This window comes from Lissotriton helveticus, chromosome 5_1 (assembly GCF_964261635.1).
Source record: "Lissotriton helveticus chromosome 5_1, aLisHel1.1, whole genome shotgun sequence".
Taxonomy (NCBI): domain Eukaryota; kingdom Metazoa; phylum Chordata; class Amphibia; order Caudata; family Salamandridae; genus Lissotriton; species Lissotriton helveticus.
The window spans coordinates 491302170-491325454 of record NC_136065.1 but is presented as its reverse complement, the minus strand read 5'-3'; the positions used below and the strand labels follow the sequence as shown (position 1 = coordinate 491325454).

Here is a 23285-nt window from a genome sequence, read left to right as displayed (position 1 = left end):
GCACAAGAAAACATGCTTGGATGGTAATATCCAATTACAAATCACTTACCCCAGCTTCATATTTAAGAACTACGTTCTTGGCCCACAGAAAACTACAGCTAATGGCTCTATGTCTGGGCAAATTTCCATCTACCATGGATCAGCCAACTTGGGTCCATAACGGGCCTAAAGACTGCAAACTATGTGGGAGGTGTAAGGAGAACTTCATCCACCTTGTCTGTATATGTCCGAACTTATCCCAAGCACAACGCACATTTCTAAAAAAGCCATGAACACTAGAGGCATAAGAAAGGGCAGATCGGCAATTATGGCGACCTTAGACCCAACTGACAATCCATTGAATTGCCAACTAATAAAGTTCCTCTTAGCTCATGCACAAGCACTAATATGCAATCCTGTGCCCTGCCCACAAAAAGCAAAAAAGACGGCCAACTCAGAAGCAGAGTGTACACCCGAACACAATACAGAATAATACCAGAACATTGGGAGGAACACTTTACGTGGACCAACTAATGCTTCAGACTTCCTAAACCTGTATATCATGTCTGTTAAAATGTCTATATTTAAAAAAAAAAAATAATATTGCTCTTTTTTACATATAATCGCAGTAGAAACTGAAAGTTTTACGGGTTGAGGAAAACAAAAAATGGGAAAACATTAACAGTTTTTACTCGTAGCATCCGGTTTTACAAAATGTATTGTTATGGTTTTAATTAACTGAAACAATAAACTTGTCTATTCTATTCTAAAAAAAAAGATAGGAGAGATTAGTTTTATAGCATGCCAAGGACTGTATTTCTAACAAGGATCTTCTCTTAATTTGGATCAGGGAAGGTCAGAGCTTTAAGCGTACCGGGTCCACCGGTAATTCTAAAAAGCAGGTGCTGAGACGGGTCCCTATCTACCTCTCCCTTTTTGCCATCACCCTCAGAGTGAAAAAATCTTAATTTGCAACACTATCACCCTTCACTGCCTTTGATGCAACTTCAAAGAGACTCCTTACAGTTATTTCACAGTCTTATCATTTCAGAACTGAAGCATTTTCAATATTATGTACAACAAAGTCATTCATGTTACTTATTTGTCTTATGTCACTATCAACCATTAGCACATTAACAAAGCCAATAGTCTAGGCTTGTTTAAAGTTGTGCTGCATAACTAAACACTTATAGGGTCCCAAAGGCAAGACCTATTGGCTAAGCCAATGCTTGTTTACATATGCAATTTGTAATATTTTTACATATGCATATGCAATTTGCCTCTTATTGTGAAGCTTTAAATCTATACATCACTTTATATCTGAGACATCAACACAATTTTGTATTGAGCTGAAATCACTCACTAATCATAGAGCATGCTAACTAGACAATTCCACCTCTCTGGCATGTTCCAAATAGACTTGCTAAATGGGGGCTGCTAGCTTTCTCAACATGATGGGCTGCCATGACCCCCGATCCCCATATTAATGGTGGCCATTGTAGTGTGGACTCATTTTAACAGTTGATGCTCATGATTTCAGTTTTTACTCATGTTCGACCTGCATGCGTGTTCTCAATCGACCTTTGCACAGAGACATGCACGTTTCAGGAAGTAGGCTCTCGCACTTTTGGCAGAAAAGAAAGGGTTGGGCAGTTCTCGCTCTCTTGCTGCTGGGTATTACGATTCGGGTCACACCCCACAGACAGGCACCAACACCATTCTTGCCGGATTCGCCTCAGTTGGACTTTCTCAGGCGCCCGTGAACTAACTGCTATCACCAGACTCCGAGCGCGCGGTCGGCTCGAGCTGAACTAGAAGCGCACGAGGCAGCAGTTTCAACACCATGGCAGCCAGGTCACAGCAGAGGACCATCATCCTTTCGCTCCTGCGCCCGACGCACGCGGCGTGCGTGGTGGGCACCAAGTGCCTGCTGGACATCCAAGGGTGAGACACGTCTTCTTTTAACGTACGCTTTGAAAGTCGATAGCTGTTGTCTTCACTTAGGTCATTGGGCAAATTCCCTAGTTAGTGCATGCTTAAGAATACCCACCGCAGATTATAGAAAGTGCAGTTTTTTATTTCAGCTAGGACATTGGAAGGTGTTGAATTTGGAATGCTGCATAGAGGGCGGCTAACCCTAAATCTGGTGGATGATCCAATATTTCTGCTGTGGTGAGATGACCTGCAGGCTTGGGGTGAGGAGGTGGTCATGAAAGATGGTGGCGGAGAAAGGAAGCCATAAGGCCAACCATTATTAGTACGAGAGATTTTTTATTGACACGAAACCGAGACAGGGTCTCATAAAAATGTGTATTTTTTCTAAAATGCAAAAGCAATCTAAGTGACAGCATGTGGTCTTACACTAGCCACGAGATTTCTTTTAACAGTATGAACAACTGTGTTTTGTACAGTCCTCAAAATCCCGACGTTTGTGGGAAAAAAATAACACCCAAGTCTCAAACGTTGTGAAATGTACGCTTTTGGAGTTGATTAGAGCTCTCTCACTCACATCACGTTAAATGACTCGCATCGCCCAAAAAAAAGGGCTAAATACAAACCCCCAGATTCATCAATGTCCCGATTTGCGAGTCCTTAATAGCAAATATTAAGGAATCGCTATTAAGGACTCGCAAAACGGGATTCATGTAGAAATCGCACAATCATATGCGATTTCTACAGCTTCCTTATTTGCGATTCGCAATAAGGAATGACTCCCCATTCATTCCTATGGGCCAAAGGCCAAAGGCCCATAGGAATGAATGGGGAGTCATTCCTTATTTGCAATTAGAAATTTGCGAATCGCAAATAAGGAAGCAATTTCAAGGGTGCCAGGGGTGTCCAAAGGACACCCTGTAGCACCCCTGAAATGCAAATGTACACAGGTGTTGCGCACACACATGTCCAAAGGACATGTGTGTGTGTAACATGCAACATAGAAAAATGCACTAAAGTGCATTTTTCTAAGTTTTCGCTATTTACCACGAAGTTACACTTCGCGGTTAATAGCGGCCCCATATTGCGAATTCGCAATTTTTAAAAGGTTCATGAATAGCATTTAAGGAATCTCTAATTGAGATTCCTTAAATGTGATTCTTCGCAATTTTGCGCTTTCTGTATTAGCGATTTTTGCATTTGGGATGATGAATCGCAAATGCAAAAATAGCGCTCGCAAAGGGCCGGATTCTCAGAATCTGGCCCTTTGCGAGCCGATTTTACAATAATGAATCTAGCTGTAACTTCTAAATGTGTTTCTGTTCAGAATATTCAGAAAGCGGGGGCTACAAGAAAGACTCCTGATAGGAGAGGGGACACGACTTTAGACACTCCACATTGCTTCGTTACTAACTGGGGATAATAAATGTGCTCACCAACACATAGTATACATTCAGTGCAATGTTGAGCTCGGAATCTATTTTAATAAGTCTTTGGTTTTATTTTATTCACTTTGGTTTATTGTTATTTTATATCATTTCAATTCCTATTGTAATGACATCGCATACGCTAATTAGTGCTCACCTCTAAAAATTTCCAAAACTTGAGAACTTTGCATATTTACTTTAGAAATACTGTACTTTGTGGGGGTTGTATGACATTACCACGCGTGCATTTACAACACATGGGTTTACCATGCATATATTACAACGCAATGCTTTTACCATGCAAAGTATTACCAAACATATACCTTTACCACACATTCCTTTACAACGCAAGGTAATGACCTATAAGGTAAGTGAAACCCGTACATATACATATATACACACTTTGCATCAACCCACTGGGGCATTTTAAAAATTATGATTTATGTTCTGGCAGAAACTGACTCACTTGAGTGTTATTGACTGTGTGTACTATTCCCGGAACCATAATACCATGTGAATGACTCTGCCCAATGGGGCAGGCTCAGGAGATTTAAATGGTGCACACGAAACTGCTCTGTTTCAGCAAACAATGTGCCAGTGATTAAGGCAAGAGTTCCCGATACGCGTTTGGCAGCAGGATGTGATGAAAGTTTCCCTGCGGTTACCTGTTTGCAGCTGCCTCAAAATAAAGAGATATATTTGTACCTCCAAGCGAGGCTCTTCCTTGGGGGCAACTCTTTGCGATTGATTCATGCGGCTGAGCCCAGCCGCAGGAGAGTCCCACCACGTGAATGTGAGCTTTGACGGCACCAATTTGGAGTCATCAGCAAACAAGAGGTGGGCGTCTGAAGACAGCTGAATAACACAGCAGGCTGCCAACGGGACTTTGCATCAACCCACTGGGTCATTTTAAAAATTATGATTTATGTTCTGGCAGAAACTGACTCACTTGAGTGTTATTGACTATGTGTACTACCGGAACCATAATGCCATGTGAATGGCTCCGCCCAATGGGGCAGGCTCAGGAGATTTAAATGGTGCACACGAAACCGCTCTGTTTCAGCAAACAATGTGCCAATGATTAAGGGAAGAGTTCCCGAAACGCGTTTGGCAGCAGGATGTGATGAAAGTTTCCCTGCGGTTACCTGTTTGCTGCTGCCTCAAAATAAAGAGATATATTTGTACCTACCAGCGAGGCTCTTCCTTGGGGCAACTCTTTGTGATTGATTTATGTGGCTGAGCCCAGCCGTGGGAGAGTCCCACCACGTGAATGTGGGCTTGTGACGGCGCCAATGTGGAGTCATCAGCAAACAAGAGGTGGGCGTCTGAAGACAGCTGAATAACACAGCAGGCTGCCAACGGGACTTTGCATCAACCCACTGGGGCATTTTAAAAATTATGATTTATGTTCTGGCAGAAACTGACTCACTTGAGAGTTATTGACTGTGTGTACTACCGGAACCACAATACCATGTAAATGGCTCCGCCCACTGGGGCAGGCTCAGGAGATTTAAATGGTGCACACGAAACCGCTCTGTTTCAGCAAACAATGTGCCAATGATTAAGGAAAGAGTTCCCGAAACGCGTTTGGCAACAGGATGTGATGAAAGTTTCCCTGCGGTTACCTGTTTGCAGCTGCCTCAAAATAAAGAGATATATTTGTACCTACCAGCGAGGCTCTTTCTTGGGGGCAACTCTTTGCGATATATATATATATATATATATATATATATATATATATATATATATATATATATATATATATATATATATATATATATATATATATATATATATATATATATATATCTTTTACCAAGATCCTTTACATTAAGGAAAACACCGCACTCCAACAGAATCGTTTTAACGGGATGTATTCTGTGTAACTAGTCACCACTGACCACCACTATTGCGTTTCAACCTGCAATAGGTCTTGCTCACGGTATGTGAGTCCATCATCTCTTTCTTGCTTCGTTCTTTGCTGTTGTTATTACAGTTTTCCTGATGGTTTTCACAGGTTTTTTGGCAATTCAATATTTTGTAACTTTATTGACAATCTTCGCACCACTAACATACATCATGTTATAGGGTGCATGTATTATCTTCAATACTTTTGTTGGATTTGCTTAATACTTTGTTAAGCATGATTATTTGTGCTCAGCGCACAATTTTCAATTATTTCCTTGGTCCTTGGAGCTAAGTGCTCTTTTCTGTTTGATTGTCAATTTCTCATAACTATCAAAGAGTATCAGTTCTATTCTTTATGTCTTTTTTTCTTTTTTTCTTTTTTTCTTTTATTCTCATTTTCCTGTTCCTTTCCTCTCGAACTTCACAAGTGACTGTACAATTCTTCATCTCCATTCAAGCCAAATGGAATCTTAGTTCTGGACCTTATGATCATTCGTGATTCCAACCTATGCAGTTTCAGAGTTCTATTCCCTCCTCGTTCATTTTTGGCTACTGTTGTTAAGTCAAAATACTTGATGTCACTTTTCATTTTGTCTTCATGAGTGTTCAGATGCTCCACAATGGCAAAGTTAGTATCCTCTTTTTGTATGGCCGGAAGTGTTCTAATATTCTCTACTTTAGGGGGCAAATAGTACTGCCTATGTACCAAAGCCCGCAGTGGCATACAATGACGTACACAACATACATTGATTCACAGGTAATTCTCTCTGTGATTCTAAAAGTTCTTCCCATGAAGTCCTTCACCTCTTTCATGTGTATACCATGTTTGCATACCTTATATTTATTACAGTGTGCAAATCCAGTTTGTTGATTCCTCAACCAGTATGTATTCTCTGTCTTATTTGATGTCATATGACTTTTTACGAGTTTATCTCTTAGGGAGGGTGCTTTTCGATATGCTCGGTTTCTCACCAATCTTGTGTCCAATATCTGGATCTTTCTTCAAGATATTCCAATGTTTCTTTAAGATGTTTATTAGTTCATAATTTTCTTTGCTGTAGGTGAGTACCATCCGGATTGTCGCATCTTCCACTTTCTTCTCCTTCCTTTCCAAAGTTTTGACTCTTTGTATGGATCTTGCTCTCTCCTGACCGATTTTGATATCCTTCCTTGGATATCCCCTTTCCTTAAATCGGTTCTCTGTTTCCTGGAAGGTGTTCTCCATCTGATCATCATCTGAGCAATTTCGTCTCATACGCAAAAATTCTCCATATGGGAGGCTCCTTTTCAGTTGTGGCAGATGGAAACTGCTCCCATGCAATATGCTGTTTGTTAAAGTGGGTTTTCTGTAAACCTTAGTTTTCATTTCATCATGTTCAATGTATACAGTTACATCCAAAAATTGGATTTCTTTATTACGGATGTTTTAGGTAAATTGTAGGTCAACGTCATTGTTATTCAAGATGTTCATATATTCAACAAATTTGTTCTGGCTGCCACTCCAGATGATTAATAAGTTGTCTATGAACCACAGCCATATTTCTGTTTTAGCGGTGTATGCTTCATTTTAGTCTCTCCAAGGTACCAGTTTTTCCCACCAACCCACGGTGAGGTTGGCGTAGCTTGGAGAGAACGAAACTCCCATTGCGGTTCCGCACGTCTGGAAGGAGATCTGACCTTTAAACATGAAGACATTATTGCGAAGACATAGCTCTACCATCTCCAAGAGCATTCTGGTATGTTTCAATTGGTGTATATTTCATTGTTTTAGGAAGTATATAATAGCTTGTAATCCCACCTCATGGTTAATGGAGGTGTATAAAGAAACTACATTGATTGTAGTTAGAAAGAATCCCTTCTGCCAGCCAGTGTTGGATAGGATTCTTAAAAAGTCCCCTGTATCTTTTATATAAGATGTTAGGTTTGTAACTTTTGGTGCCAGAAAGAAGTCTACATAGTCTGATAGATTCTCATACAGAGAATTGCAACTTGACATGATAGGTTTGCTGGAGGATTAATTAATGTCTTGTGTACCTTCGGCAGAAAGTACATCGTGGGCATCAAGGGGCTATCATTTTTAAGGAATGTTGCTTCTTCTTCCGTGAGTATCCCCTCATCATACCACCTTTTGATTCTTTTTTCCAGATCTATTGTGAGATCATTATTTGGATGTGCGGATAGTTTCACATAATTACTTTCATCATCAAGTTGTCTCATAGCCTCTTTAATGTAGTCAGCTTTATTTTGAATGACCGCATTACCCCCTTTGCCGGCAGGCTTTATTATTAGTTCTTCACTTTTCATAAGGGTGTCAATTGCTTCTCTCTCTTTTTTACTTAGATTTTCCTTCTTGGGGTTGTGCTTCACTCTTTGATTTGTTTCTAAATCACTCACCACCAGGTCATGGAATGTATCAATTTTGTTGCCTGGACTTAGGATTGGACAAAACTTGGATTTGAATCCACTTGGTTGTCTGGCATTTGTGTTCATCTTTAGGTCTTCCATGACTTGTGACTCTGTTATCTTTTCATTCTCTGTCAGTAACTCATGGACGACTCTTAGTAAATCATTTAATGTCAGATCAACTCGTTCAGATGTTACCTTTGTCTTTTTAGCTTTTGAGTTGTCAGATTTACTAAAGAATTTTGCAAGTTTTAACTTTCTCACAAACGTATAGATGTCAATTTAAGTATCTACATGATTGTAGTGTTGTTCCGGGCAAAAAGTTAGTCCTTTATTCAAAACATTCCGTTCATGGGGATTCAGTTTGTAATCAGACAGGTTTATTATCAAATTCAGTTTCGCTCTCTTTATTTTCGGGGTAATTATTTCTTCAACCGGTTTCTCAACAGGTAGCTTCTTTTAAACTTAGTTGATAGTCTCTGCCTCTGCCTCTCCCTCGTCCCCGCCATGGACTTCTTGGGGCCTTCTGGTCGATATACATCAACTTCATCTCCTCTAAAAAAGACAGATGTCCGTTTTTTGTAGTTCTTTCTTCTTCGCTCAGCTCTGACTCTGATTCGCTTGTCACTGGCACATTTACTTAATTTCTCTTGGTTTTGCCCATTTGTTCTTTAAGGATCTCAAACCTCCTAGCAAAGGTTAAAATGGCTCCTGTCTCATAAACCACTTCATCCCTTCTAAATTTCCATTGTTTACGCTGTTCCACTTCATTTTCATGCCTTTCAAGATTCTTTTCCATTTCCTTCCTCACTTGTTTACTTTCTTCTTCTTTTTTTCAGATTAGCAATTTGTAGTTCGATTTCACCAATGGCTATGTGTAGTTCTTCAATGTCTTTTTTTGCATATTGAATAATGATTAGTACCATGTTCTTTGAACACTTCATACTATTTCCACCCCACTCCTCCAACATTTCGGGCTTGGTATCAGGATGATTCGGGAGAGTGAAGATCCTCAAGCCTCTAGGGATGCGATCAAGTGTAATCACTTCCCAACTCTTCGTTATTTCCTTTTCCATTAATCTCTCAAGTTGTATTAATAATTGCTTCAGACTCTTTGTCTGGCCTGTATTCTGTTCACTTCTCATGTCAGCCGAGACTTGAAAATTGTGCACTGAGCACAAATAATCATGCTTGACAAAGTATTAAGCAAATCCAACAAAAGTATTGAAGATAATACATGCACCCTATAACATGATGTATGTTAGTGGTGCGAAGATTGTCAATAAAGTTACGAAATAATGAATTGGCAAAAAACCTGTGAAAACCATCATTAAAACTGTAATAACAACAGCAAAGAACGATGGCTGATGAAAGAAATCAGTGTAATGCGTCAAAACCGGTAAAAGTACAGAAAACTACAATTCCCATAATGCCTCTTAAATGGCACTAATTGGATGAACTATAAAGCAAGAAAGAGATGATGGACTCAGATACCGTGAGCCAGACCTATTGCAGTTGAAAATACGTTGGTGGTGGTCAGTGGTGACTAGTTGCACAGAATAAATCCAGTGAAAACAATTCTGTTGGAGTGCGGTGTTTTCCTTAATGTAAAGGAATCTTGGTGAAATATTTGAAATACGAGGATAAGCCCATCCTTGACACCGGCACCCGCCATGAGGAGCGCGCTCTCCCTGGGGATAGTTAGGACCAAGTTTCCATAGGAAGAGCATTTCTTGTTTTGCTTATAACTTTGCCGTTGTTTGATGAATCTTCATGGAATTTTCCAAAGTAATTCTTTGTTCATATCAGCTCCTATGTCGAAAGTCTGGGGGTGATTAGTCAAGGGGGGGCTGAGAAAAAAAGGGGGGTCCCAAACCGTGTTTTCTCAATGCAATTTCCATAGGAAACTTTAGACAAGGCTACAGGTCGAACAGGTGAACGGAATTACCCCATATTTGGCAGGGAGAAGGGTCTTGGTCTAGAAAGCAGGCTTTTGTTTATTTGGTGTAAATCAGTTCAGTAGTTTTGGAGAAATATTGAAATTTACATATATCGATATTTGGGAATTCTGCCATCTGATTGGCTGAGGCGTTACAAGCACAAGCTTGCAGCTAATTGGTTGCGAGCGATGTGAGTGGTTGCAACTAGGAAGTGTTGGCCACCATTTTGTGATTTTGTTGAAACGAGTAATTTGAAAAAAAGGTGAAAAGAGTAGGAAAGAGGAGGATAGGAGCACTGTAACCTCTGTGGAGGAGTACGAAGTGAAGTAGTCACTCCTACCTTGTCTGAAAGTGCGGTGTTGCTCAGAGTGACATGGTGCTGAGATGAGATGCTGCTACACTCGAGTATGAAACTGAGAGCCTAAACCGTGAGCTCATTGCTGTAAAGTGATGTGCTCTGGTCTTTGTAGCATACGTGTGCAAGTCGTGTTGCTAGGCGTTTATACCATACAGGAAGTGGGAAGCGAACTAGTGACCGCTACCATGCGTTTATACTATACCGGAAGTGAAGTACTCACGCCTACCGGTGTGAAGACTCGGGGATCAAACCGAGCTGATTGCTCTAAAGTGATGGGCTCTGGACGCTATAGCATACTGGCCGCTGTAGTATAACTGTGTAAGTAGTGTTAGTATGCATTTATACTATACAGGGAGTAGGAAGCGAACTACTCACCCCTACTGGTCTGAAGACTCAGGAAGTAAACCGTGAGCCTAAATCGTGAGCCCATTGCTGTAAAGTGATGTGCTCTGGGATGTGTAGCATAACTGTGGAAGTAGTGTTAATTTGCGTTTATACAGTAGAGGGAGTGGGAAGCGAACTACTTACCCCTACCTGTCTCAAGACTCGTGGATGAAACCATGAGCTCATTGCTGTAAAGTTATGTGCTCTGTGTAGTATTCTAATGTAAGTCATAGTAAAATGATAGTATCTAATGCTAGTAGAATATAAGTATGTAATGTTACAACGTAGGGCTATCATGAGAGAACGTTGGGGAGTTTGTACACGGTGCTGGAGAAGTCGGTTGCCTTGCTGTCTGCTCCTGTTAGTGGCTGTTTAATCTGTTTTACTTTCCTGCAATAAATCTACTTATTGGATCCACTGCTGTCTGCCTCTTCACTACATAAATATGGAGAGGAGCGGGAGAAGGTAAAAAGAAGGCAGCACTCACCAATATTTTGAACTCGGTTGCATTGTGCTGAAGACTCATTTTCTTAGTGAAGCTGTTTTTACTCATCCCAGGGTCGTCGGCTCATTGATCTATGTCACCTGACCTCTGGTAGGATTTATATTTTTAGATTTTGGGCTTCCTCTGCCTCTTCAGTACACTCTGGTCGCTGTACTACACATGTGCAAGTAGTGTTAGTATGCGTTTATACTAATTCTGTAGTTATGCAGTAACCTATGCACAATGGTCCTAGGGAACGCCACCTCCCAGGCGCATCTCATATAATGTCCCGTGGTGTGCATCAATGGGACATTTATGTTGCTATTAGAGAGCGGGTGCATGGCTTCCACCCTGTGATAGAAACTCCTTGTTTGCCTCGTTGAAGCAAGAGGAGGAAAACCTTGTATCACTTTATTAGAGCGGATCCGGATAGTAAAACTGGAAATGAAAATGAAGAGGGGTCTCACCCGTTCATTTAAATGAGCCCCCTGGTGAGTAATGTTCCGGGCCAATCCTATTATTATATTGCAGGGGTCTCTGCAGCACTGGGGACCTTAATCTCACATGAAAATTAGGCGTGGGAGGGCACAGAGACGTTTCGCAGCCTAGGGGATCGCCACGTCCCCGGGTATTGTTTAATAATTGTTTGGGGGGCTTTGAGGCCAACTCAAGTCCGGGGATCGCCACCCTCTGGGGCTTTTCTTAAATATGCAGGGTGGGCCTCACCAGTCCCTGAAGCCTCAGTGTCTTATTGGTTCTGTAATCACACGGGCAGTACTCATGGTGTTATACAGTGATACACTCATAGAACCCTTGCAGTTGTAGAATTATGCAAGCTTCATTTATGTAATAGTCTGTTGGTTTATATTTGGAAGGTGCACCGCAAAATTACAAATGTTTTCCCTCATAACCTCCTATAAACAGCAGATTTTCACAATAAACTACAGACAAGTGTTGTCAGAAAAAGAAGACCCATACACTCACTTATTTACTGGTAAAAACAGAAGTACAACATGAAATAAGTGGGTGGGACTCCTCCAGAAGCAGCGTATAAAACCTGCAAGACAAGAAAGAAACATAAGTATGTGTGCCATGTCCAAGAGAAAAAGAAAGGTAGTCAGAGAAAGGAAGAAAGTGAGAATGGGACAGAGAGGGAGTGGGTGGAAGGGAGAAGGGGAGGGAGAATCAAAAGAATAGGGGGAGGAGGAGACAGAGCATCGGCCTACTGCACCCTGCCCTCACTGTTTATCTCCCGTCACCCGTGTGTCTAGGACACTGGGGTCCGAGAGAAAGAGTGCGGTCCAGTAAGTCCTTAAAATGAAACACATATGAATGAGGCAAGAGATTACAATATTATCTACGGCAACATCGCTTGGCTGCACCTGTGCACCCAGGCTGCTGCACTCCAGCCCTTTCACTCGCACTGTACTCAATTGCAGCTCCTGCGCACAGAGGCTTCACTGCTCACCTGCCACAGCCGGTGTGTCCAACGACGTGCCGATGCAAGCTCTGACTCCGGGTTGCCTTTGTCAGGGTGGCACAGCAGGTCTCCGGTCAGGGACGGTGCCTTGATACCACGATGGAAGGCGTCAGAATGCCCAGGGCATCGTCACGGGGTGAGCACCCGCTCTGCCCATTTTAGTGCAAGCAACACAGTGTCTGAAAAGGGAGAAATAATATAATGCTGGAAACGTCTTGAGGTAAATGAAGGTTTATTTCAAGCTTAATAGAGAACACCAGTTGAGTGCATCCTTCCTTCTTGAAGTACGATCTACCAACTGTTAGTGGTAATCGTGGTTCAAAGAGGAGTGGGAGTGCACGAGAATAGACAAGGTTATATAATAAAATGTTATGCCAACGTTTACATACAAAGGAACAGAGCGCATGCTAGAAGCAAAATGCACGCGTGTAATCCAGTGGCGCAAGCCTGTGTGTGTGTACACTTAGTAATTAGCTCACTACAGTGTTCCAAAAGCCAATGCCACATGTCTGTAGGACAGCGGTGCCCACTTGCTCAGGCCTACAGTATGGTCCAGCAGGTCCTTAAAATGAGACAGAGATGTGACTGAATGAGGTCAGAGATCACTTCATTACGCACGGCAACATCGCTTGTTCACACCTGCACACCCAGGCTGATGCATCCCACCCCTCCCCCAGCACCACGCTTTTTACAGCCCATGTGCACCCTGGCCACACTGCTCACCTGCTGTCATTGTTGTGTGTCCAAATACGACGGGCAGCAGTGTTCTCAATTGATATGCCGTGTTGATTGCCAGGATGGTGTATACCTCATGGATACCTTTTTTTTATTGCCCATTGTGATATATGAGGTGAATGCGGCCATATCACCTGAGGCAGTGTGGAAGAACTGGGACATGTGTCGTCGTTGTTATCCTATTTATACGTACGCAAAGTGGGCTGGGTTTGCACACGCTAGGCCAGTATAGGGTTGTGAATAATTATTACGGGGACCTGGGCATTGTTCAGTTCCTGCCTGACCAGGAATATACTTATGTGTGTTTCTGTTGCAGTTTTGACGTCGCAGAATGCGCAATTTACATTATTGTAGCATGTACCGGGAGGGCAGCAACTATCGCTAATGAGATGCTGTTCGAAAACATTGAATGGACAACATCACATGTCGTTGTCAAGGTTGTGGATATGCGCAGACACGCATGTTAATGGTGTGTGGTATTATTGAAAGTGTTGCTATCGCGAAGCGCACTCATGTGAATGTGCTCGAATGGAGGGAGGATCAACAGTGAGGCTAAGTCATGCACAGTGATAACGCTCATTACAGTCAAGCAATGCATGTCAAATGTGAATCTAAAAGTCTCACATATGACACACTACTATACTGGTACAGCCTGACAACAGAACATACTGCAACACTAATCTACACATTATTCTTTACTGTTTGTCACATGTGATCTAGGATGTGCACTCTGCCCGTGGCTGATGATACCCTTTCGAGTCACCAATACCCAGGCCGAAAGGCAGCACAATAATGTGCACACACACACACACACACCAGGGGCATTGTGTAACACACATTTGTTTTTTGATGTAATGTTTCAGATGCATTGCCATCACACATGGAAGGCTAATGTACAGACCATGAATATTGATCAAGATGATCGTTGCATGCTGTGTGTAGTATAAGATATGTGTACACAACAAAAAACTTTTCAAAAAGCTCTCTAAGCAGAAGGGGTGTGTCTCATCAAACCCTGTAGAGAAAATGACTAAAATGGGTGGGGTCCTCCAACTGTTACATTGGGAAATGTAATGAACTAATCAAATGCTTTTTTTAAGGTCACATGGCAATCACTCATCCAGCGTGCAAGGAGGCCGCACCCGATGCGATTCTGAGAAAATATATTTATCATAATATTATTACAGTTACAAATATATAAATGTTTAAAATATTTTAGATTGTCGCTTGCTCTCATATACACTTTAAAGTTATTTAGATATAGTTTTGAGGCATTAAAATAAAATGAGGAAATGGCGTACCCAGGGCGACACCATACGTCTATGACGTAACACAGGGCCTGGCAGCGTACACTCGTTGCATACGCAATGCGCAGTGGGCGTGACCCCATATGTACATGACGTAACGCATGGCTTGGTACTGTGTACCCTTCGGATACCAAAGTAGCAGCTTGCACTCTGTCAGGTGCTCCGACTCTTCGCAGGGGCAGTAGTGACGAATGTCCCAATGACTCCTCCACCGGTACCCTCGCTTCTAAGAGCAAGACCACCAGCAGGGGGGGAAAGGGGAAGTGGACAGAGAAGAGAAAACCTTGACTCCAACTGTCACCTGCACCTTCTAGGGACTACGTTTTGACTTCCTGCCGTCTTCCTATGGAGGTGCCTAATACACAGAATAGGGAAAGAAAGAGAATATACCACAAACCTTCTTATTCTAATGGTCTTTCTTAAAGGTAAAGCAAAACTTGTCCTACCAGTTCTAGTCAAGGTATTTTCCCCTCTTCTATTAATGTTGTTAAGTATCAGGCAGGGCTTCTAGCTGTGAAGGAATACATAAACATTAGTCTCTATTCTCACTTTAGAACTCCCTTCTAACTCCCTCCAGGTTAATTAATACCTGTGAAGCCTGCTGCGAGATGGGGTCTTGGGGATTCTGTTTTTGAGAGGTTTGAATTCCTTGGTGCAATTCGTAGAACAATTCTCTCAGCTTTTCCACAGTTGCGCGCAAAAAGGGACCAGGAAGGAAGGTAGGGGTAGGTAAAGATAGGGGAAGCACAAAGGGAAATGTCCGGAGGGGAAACTACGTCGGATAGTTCAACACTGTAGCTCCTGCACGTTGTAACAATTAATTACATTTTGTATTCTGCCTTACTTGACTTTACGATAATTCTCTCCAGATAGAAGCCTTTTATTCTCTGTGGTAGAACTTCACTGGATACTGGAATCTGTAGGACTGGACTGAATGGACTTCAGTTCATAGAACAGACGAGAACGATGTAGCTCTACGACTTCTCGTCAAGCTGACACCTCTCAGGGAAAAAACGAGAGCGCTCAGCAGGAAACTAAATTCTCACAGAATCCTAGACACTAAGATACTCAGACGTGTCTTCAAAACACTCTGACTTTCCAACTCCGACAACTCCCGTCATGAATTTCTGACGCGGAGCGGCGGCAAGGAACAGCTGCTTGCATGAAAATCTGCGTTGAAGTGCGCAGTTTGAAGCGCGCGACTTCCCGATAACCACTAGAGGGCGCACCAACCAGCTAAACCCTGAGGAAACCTAACGCGCCATCTTAGGAAGGGCGAACTAAATACAATCTTTTCAGTAGTGTCTGTAATCAATCAGAATTCCCTACTATTGTTGAAGCCTCCCTGTAGAACAGGGAAACCAGACATTAGCTCGGGTAAAACGGGATATTGGCAGTGAATTGAATGAGCGTCTAGGGACGCTAACTGTGGAGACTCGATGAATCCTGACCGTACCCCCTCTCAAGGACCGATTCATCGGTCTTGGTTTGAGTGGAAATCTGGAATGAAAAAGTTTTAGCAGTTGAGGGGCATGGATATTAGCAACTGGTTCCCAAGACCTTTCCTCTGGACCATAACCCTTCCAATCCACTAAATACCTTAATTTCCCTTTCTGATACTTGGAGTCTAAAATGTCTTTTACCTCATATTCAGTATGTCCTTGAATGTTGAGTGGGTCTGGTGGCTTACTTAACCGCATGGGTGATTTGATCTTTTTCAGTAAGGACACATGAAAAACTGGATGAATTCCTATTTTAGCTGGCAGTTTCAATCGTACTGTAACTGGTCCTAACACCTTGTCTACTTGATAAGGACCCACAAATCTCGGTTGGAACTTCCTATTACCCTTCAAATGGAGGTTCTTAGTGGACAACCACACCTGATCTCCCACCTGATATTGTGGGGCCACTTGCCTATGTGTATCTGCAAATCTTTTGTAGGAGGATTTAGCTTTAACCAGATTTTGCTCTGCAGATTTATGTAAGGAGTTCAGGTCTGTGAGTAAACTCTTGGCTGCAGGAACCCCTAACTCCTCTTGTGTAACCAAGAAGTTTGGATGCCGGCCGAAGTTTAAATAAAATGGAGAGTACCCTGTAGAAGCACTCTTCGCATTATTGCAAGCAAACTCGGCCATCCACAATTTATCTGACCATTCTCCACCTTGATCTATCAAAAACAGTCTCAGGTATTGCTCTAATTCCTGATTTATTCTTTCAGTCTGCCCATCCGACTCGGGGTGGTAGCTAGTGGACAACCTACTCTCAACTCCTAACCCTTTCAGATACGCCCGCCAGAAGTGAGAAATAAATTGAGGGCCCCGATCTGAAACCACAACCTTGGGGACCCCATCAATTTTCACAATATTTTCACTGAAAGCGCGAGCTAGCTCAGTTGCTGTTGGAGTTCCTGACATCGGGATGAAATGACTCATCTTTGTGAAGGTATCTACTATCACCAATATTGTATCGAAACCCCTACTTAATGGCAGATCTACTATGAGGTCCAAAGAAATAGTATGCCAAGGATAAGTTGGGGTGGGCAGGGGCTGCAATAATCCCTGTGGAGCCTGTCTACTGGATTTACTTCGAGCACATGCCTCACAAGACTGAACATATCTTTTGATATGAGTAGACATCCCAGGCCACCAAAAATAGCGCTGCACCAACTCCTGAGTCTTTGCAATTCCTTTGTGACCTGCCAGCGGATGATCATGGCATCTCTGTAACGCCTTTTCCTGTAGGATGGTCGTGGGAAGATATAAAGCCTCTTTGAAATAGGGTAACTGCTGCCGACAATGTATTTTTTCTCCCTGTTGGACCCACTGCTGGATTTCCTCCGTAGATAAGCTCTTACGAACTTCTTCCTGGAAGTTGTCTAAAGAAAGAGTACACACAATCTTGGCTTCTGGAATGATTGGTCTCGCTTCCACTGTATGTTCAGATTCTTCAGTATCCAATCGGGACAATGCATCCGCTTTCCCATTCTTAGGACCTGGCCGATAGGTAATCACGAAATCAAAGTCTGCAAAATAAAGCGACCAACGAAGCTGTCGTGGTGTTAAGGTCTTGGCAGTTTTTAGGAACTGTAAATTCTTGTGATCCGAAAAAACAGTAACTGTATGCCGTGCTCCAAGTAAATAATGTCTCCAATCCTCAAAGGCATCTTTCACTGCAAGTAACTCCTTCTCTGTGATGGTGTAATTCAGCTCAGCGGAATTCAGTTTTCTTGAATGGTAAGCAACCGGGTGAAGTTGGCCAGTAGTTGCGTGACGCTGAGAAAGAACTCCCCCAATCGCTTGATCCGAAGCATCGGCTTCCAAATAAAAAGGTTCAGTAGGATCAGCGTGCAAGAGAATGGGGGCCGAGACAAATTTCTTCTTCAAAGTTAAAAAGGCTGCATTAGTCTCGGTATTCCACTCGAATTTAACTCCTTTTCTTAGAAGACCCGTGATGGAGGCAATCAACTGGGAGAATCCTTGAATAAATCGTCGGTAAAAATTGGCAAAGCCCAAGAACCTTTGAATCTCTTTAACATTTTTTGGTGCTGGCCAATCCTCCACCGCTTTCACCTTTCCTGGATCCATCGTAACCCCTTGAGGAGAGAAAACAAATCCGAGAAACTCCACCTTGGAAGCATGAAACACACATTTTTCCAATTTGACAAACAGATGATTAGCCTGCAAACGCTCCAAGACCATCCGAACATGCTGAGAGTGTTCCTGAGTGCTCTGGGAATAAATTAAAATATCATCCAGATAAATGATTGCAATCTTATCAATCAGATCACTCATGATGTCATTGATGAAATGCTGGAACACCGCGGGTGCATTGTATAGTCCGAATGGCATAACACAGTATTCGAAAAGACCAAACTTGGTTCGAAAAGCAGTCTTCCATTCATGTCCTTCCTTCATACGGACCAAATGATAAGCTCCCCGCAAATCAAGTTTCGTGAAAATTTGAGCTTCTTTTATTTGGTCTAACAAGACGGAAATCAGTGGTAACGGGTATCTATTCTTGATGGTGATCTGATTCAGAGCACGATAATCAATACAAGTTCTCAAGCTTCCTTCTTGCTTCTTCGGAATGAAGAACAGCGGCGAGGATACCGGGGACTGGGAAGGCCTTATAAAGCCATTGGCTAAATATCGATCCAAATATTCTTTCAGGTGTTCATTTTCCGCTTCCGTAAGAGCATAGATCCGGCTACAAGGGAGAACTGCTCCTGGTTCCAGATCAATGGTGCAATCATAAGCCCGGTGAGGAGGCAGCTGATCTGCTTCCTGTTCACTAAATACAGTTTCCAGATCCCGATACTCCAAAGGAATTTCTTCAGTAGTAACCGCTCCAATTGATTGACCTCCAAAAGACAACATCCTAGATTGTGTGGGTTCTTCCACCAGTGTTTTTGGACCATAGCAGTGAGATAAACCAAATTGTGATTGCAGACTGACTGTTCGATTTTCCCAGTCTATGGTTGGGTTATGAAGAGCTAACCAAGGCAATCCCAAGATCAGTTGAAACTGTGGGGCGTCTATTAAATTAAATTGTAACACCTCACGATGACCATCCGCTTGAGTTATCTCCAATTCTTCGGTATGACTGGTGATAGGTCCAGAGGTCAGGTTGGTACCATCAACTGCGCGTACAGGCTCCGGTCGATCCTTCCTGATAGCATGAATTCCCATCTGACGAGCATATCGTATATCACAGAAGTTTCCTGTGGCACCTGAATCCAGCATGATGGCCACTCCCAAGATTTGATGTTCACGAAATTGTAACGTTACATGAATAATCACATGAGGCGTCATAGTTTGGAGAGTATTTAAGATCTGGTGAGGTTCTGGAGTCGTCTTGTCTTCTTTCACCACCAGAGCGACTCCGCCTACTGATGGTTCATTTCGTTTCCCTTAAACGGAGTCTTGGGTCTCTTGATGCATTCCTTAACAAAATGGCCTGAAGCTCCACAATATAAACATAACTTTTTCAACCTCCTTTGTTCCTTTTCTTCTTTACTCAGAGGACCTCGAACTGTTCCTATTTGCATTGGCTCCGATTCATTACTTCCCCCAGATCCTTTCTCAGTCCTCGCTCTGTCAAAACGAGGGACATTTAACTTCCAGTCCTTCTTCTTTTCACCTTTTCTTTCTGAATTGCGAAAATCCAACTCCAATACCAAATCCACAAAAGCTGACAATGCTGTGGGTCGATTTGGAACTTGGGCTAATGTATCCTTGATTTCATCCCTTAAACCACGGTAAAATAAAGCGGCTCTTTTTTCCTCTGGCCAATTGGTCTCCAGAATTAATTTGTTAAACTGTGTAAGGTAAGTAATTAAATCTTTAGACCCTTGCCGCAATTCCAACAACTCATTATCGGTGGCCTGAGATATCCTTCTCCGATCAAAAATCCTGAGAAACTCAGCTTTAAATTTAGTGAAATCACAAAGCAAGGGGTCATCTTCACTAACCAAGGGCATAGCCCAATTGGCGGCATCCCCACTTAAGTATGATAAAATAAACGCTACTCTAGATTGGGCATCAGGGAACAAGGTAGGACGGCACATAAAATGGAGGGAACACTGCGTCAAAAAATATTGTGCCTTCTGAGGATCCCCTGAAAATCTTTCGGGAGCGGCTAAGGGAATCAATGGGGATACCGAATGGATTACCTGTGCAACTGCCTTCGCATCTGTGCTCAACCCACTAGTACTAGGAACTGAGGGACTCTGTACTGGATTTCCAATGGCTAACCCATCCACCTTCTGTGCTAATAATCTTGTCTCTTGACGGGAGGCCACTAACTCTAATTTTAAACTCTGATTTTCCTCACGGACTGCTCCTAAGTCTCTCTGAATTCCTACCAAAATCTCCCCTAAATCCTTTAAATTCATTCCTTCAGACATACTGCCCGGGCGAAGGAAGTACGTGGGCACTTCAATCTGTCAGGTGCTCCGACTCTTCGCAGGGGCAGTAGTGACGAATGTCCCAATGACTCCTCCACCGGTACCCTCGCTTCTAAGAGCAAGACCACCAGCAGGGGGGGAAAGGGGAAGTGGACAGAGAAGAGAAAAGCTTGACTCCAACTGTCACCTGCACCTTCTAGGGACTACGTTTTGACTTCCTGCCGTCTTCCTATGGAGGTGCCTAATACACAGAATAGGGAAAGAAAGAGAATATACCACAAACCTTCTTATTCTAATGGTCTTTCTTAAAGGTAAAGCAAAACTTGTCCTACCAGTTCTAGTCAAGGTATTTTCCCCTCTTCTATTAATGTTGTTAAGTATCAGGCAGGGCTTCTAGCTGTGAAGGAATACATAAACATTAGTCTCTATTCTCACTTTAGAACTCCCTTCTAACTCCCTCCAGGTTAATTAATACCTGTGAAGCCTGCTGCGAGATGGGGTCTTGGGGATTCTGTTTTTGAGAGGTTTGAATTCCTTGGTGCAATTCGTAGAACAATTCTCTCAGCTTTTCCACAGTTGCGCGCAAAAAGGGACCAGGAAGGAAGGTAGGGGTAGGTAAAGATAGGGGAAGCACAAAGGGAAATGTCCGGAGGGGAAACTACGTCGGATAGTTCAACACTGTAGCTCCTGCACGTTGTAACAATTAATTACATTTTGTATTCTGCCTTACTTGACTTTACGATAATTCTCTCCAGATAGAAGCCTTTTATTCTCTGTGGTAGAACTTCACTGGATACTGGAATCTGTAGGACTGGACTGAATGGACTTCAGTTCATAGAACAGACGAGAACGATGTAGCTCTACGACTTCTCGTCAAGCTGACACCTCTCAGGGAAAAAACGAGAGCGCTCAGCAGGAAACTAAATTCTCACAGAATCCTAGACACTAAGATACTCAGACGTGTCTTCAAAACACTCTGACTTTCCAACTCCGACAACTCCCGTCATGAATTTCTGACGCGGAGCGGCGGCAAGGAACAGCTGCTTGCATGAAAATCTGCGTTGAAGTGCGCAGTTTGAAGCGCGCGACTTCCCGATAACCACTAGAGGGCGCACCAACCAGCTAAACCCTGAGGAAACCTAACGCGCCATCTTAGGAAGGGCGAACTAAATACAATCTTTTCAGTAGTGTCTGTAATCAATCAGAATTCCCTACTATTGTCGAAGCCTCCCTGTAGAACAGGGAAACCAGACATTAGCTCGGGTAAAACGGGATATTGGCAGTGAATTGAATGAGCGTCTAGGGACGCTAACTGTGGAGACTCGATGAATCCTGACCGTACCCCCTCTCAAGGACCGATTCATCGGTCTTGGTTTGAGTGGAAATCTGGAATGAAAAAGTTTTAGCAGTTGAGGGGCATGGATATTAGCAACTGGTTCCCAAGACCTTTCCTCTGGACCATAACCCTTCCAATCCACTAAATACCTTAATTTCCCTTTCTGATACTTGGAGTCTAAAATGTCTTTTACCTCATATTCAGTATGTCCTTGAATGTTGAGTGGGTCTGGTGGCTTACTTAACCGCATGGGTGATTTGATCTTTTTCAGTAAGGACACATGAAAAACTGGATGAATTCCTATTTTAGCTGGCAGTTTCAATCGTACTGTAACTGGTCCTAACACCTTGTCTACTTGATAAGGACCCACAAATCTCGGTTGGAACTTCCTATTACCCTTCAAATGGAGGTTCTTAGTGGACAACCACACCTGATCTCCCACCTGATATTGTGGGGCCACTTGCCTATGTGTATCTGCAAATCTTTTGTAGGAGGATTTAGCTTTAACCAGATTTTGCTCTGCAGATTTATGTAAGGAGTTCAGGTCTGTGAGTAAACTCTTGGCTGCAGGAACCCCTAACTCCTCTTGTGTAACCAAGAAGTTTGGATGCCGGCCGAAGTTTAAATAAAATGGAGAGTACCCTGTAGAAGCACTCTTCGCATTATTGCAAGCAAACTCGGCCATCCACAATTTATCTGACCATTCTCCACCTTGATCTATCAAAAACAGTCTCAGGTATTGCTCTAATTCCTGATTTATTCTTTCAGTCTGCCCATCCGACTCGGGGTGGTAGCTAGTGGACAACCTACTCTCAACTCCTAACCCTTTCAGATACGCCCGCCAGAAGTGAGAAATAAATTGAGGGCCCCGATCTGAAACCACAACCTTGGGGACCCCATCAATTTTCACAATATTTTCACTGAAAGCGCGAGCTAGCTCAGTTGCTGTTGGAGTTCCTGACATCGGGATGAAATGACTCATCTTTGTGAAGGTATCTACTATCACCAATATTGTATCGAAACCCCTACTTAATGGCAGATCTACTATGAGGTCCAAAGAAATAGTATGCCAAGGATAAGTTGGGGTGGGCAGGGGCTGCAATAATCCCTGTGGAGCCTGTCTACTGGATTTACTTCGAGCACATGCCTCACAAGACTGTACATATCTTTTGATATGAGTAGACATCCCAGGCCACCAAAAATAACGCTGCACCAACTCCTGAGTCTTTGCAATTCCTTTGTGACCTGCCAGCGGATGATCATGGCATCTCTGTAACGCCTTTTCCTGTAGGATGGTCGTGGGAAGATATAAAGCCTCTTTGAAATAGGGTAACTGCTGCCGACAATGTCTTTTTTCTCCCTGTTGGACCCACTGCTGGATTTCCTCCGTAGATAAGCTCTTACGAACTTCTTCCTGGAAGTTGTCTAAAGAAAGAGTACACACAATCTTGGCTTCTGGAATGATTGGTCTCGCTTCCACTGTATGTTCAGATTCTTCAGTATCCAATCGGGACAATGCATCCGCTTTCCCATTCTTAGGACCTGGCCGATAGGTAATCACGAAATCAAAGTCTGCAAAATAAAGCGACCAACGAAGCTGTCGTGGTGTTAAGGTCTTGGCAGTTTTTAGGAACTGTAAATTCTTGTGATCCGAAAAAACAGTAACTGTATGCCGTGCTCCAAGTAAATAATGTCTCCAATCCTCAA

At 42.8% G+C, this 23285-nt stretch overlaps 1 protein-coding gene across 2 annotated transcripts in view; it reads left to right on the top strand.

The window, feature by feature from the left end:
* Positions 1–1578: 1578 nt before the first annotated feature.
* Positions 1579–23285, top strand: part of LOC144754687 (protein-arginine deiminase type-3-like) — a 584450-nt gene continuing 562743 nt past the window's right edge. The window contains exon 1 of one of the 2 annotated variants that reach the window (XM_078642808.1): positions 1579–1923. In XM_078642808.1, the coding sequence (XP_078498934.1) occupies positions 1823–1923 (101 nt within the window). In that variant the 5' untranslated portion in view covers positions 1579–1822. The remainder of the gene's footprint in view (positions 1924–23285) is intronic. The other variant, XM_078642810.1, reaches the window with a different exon arrangement.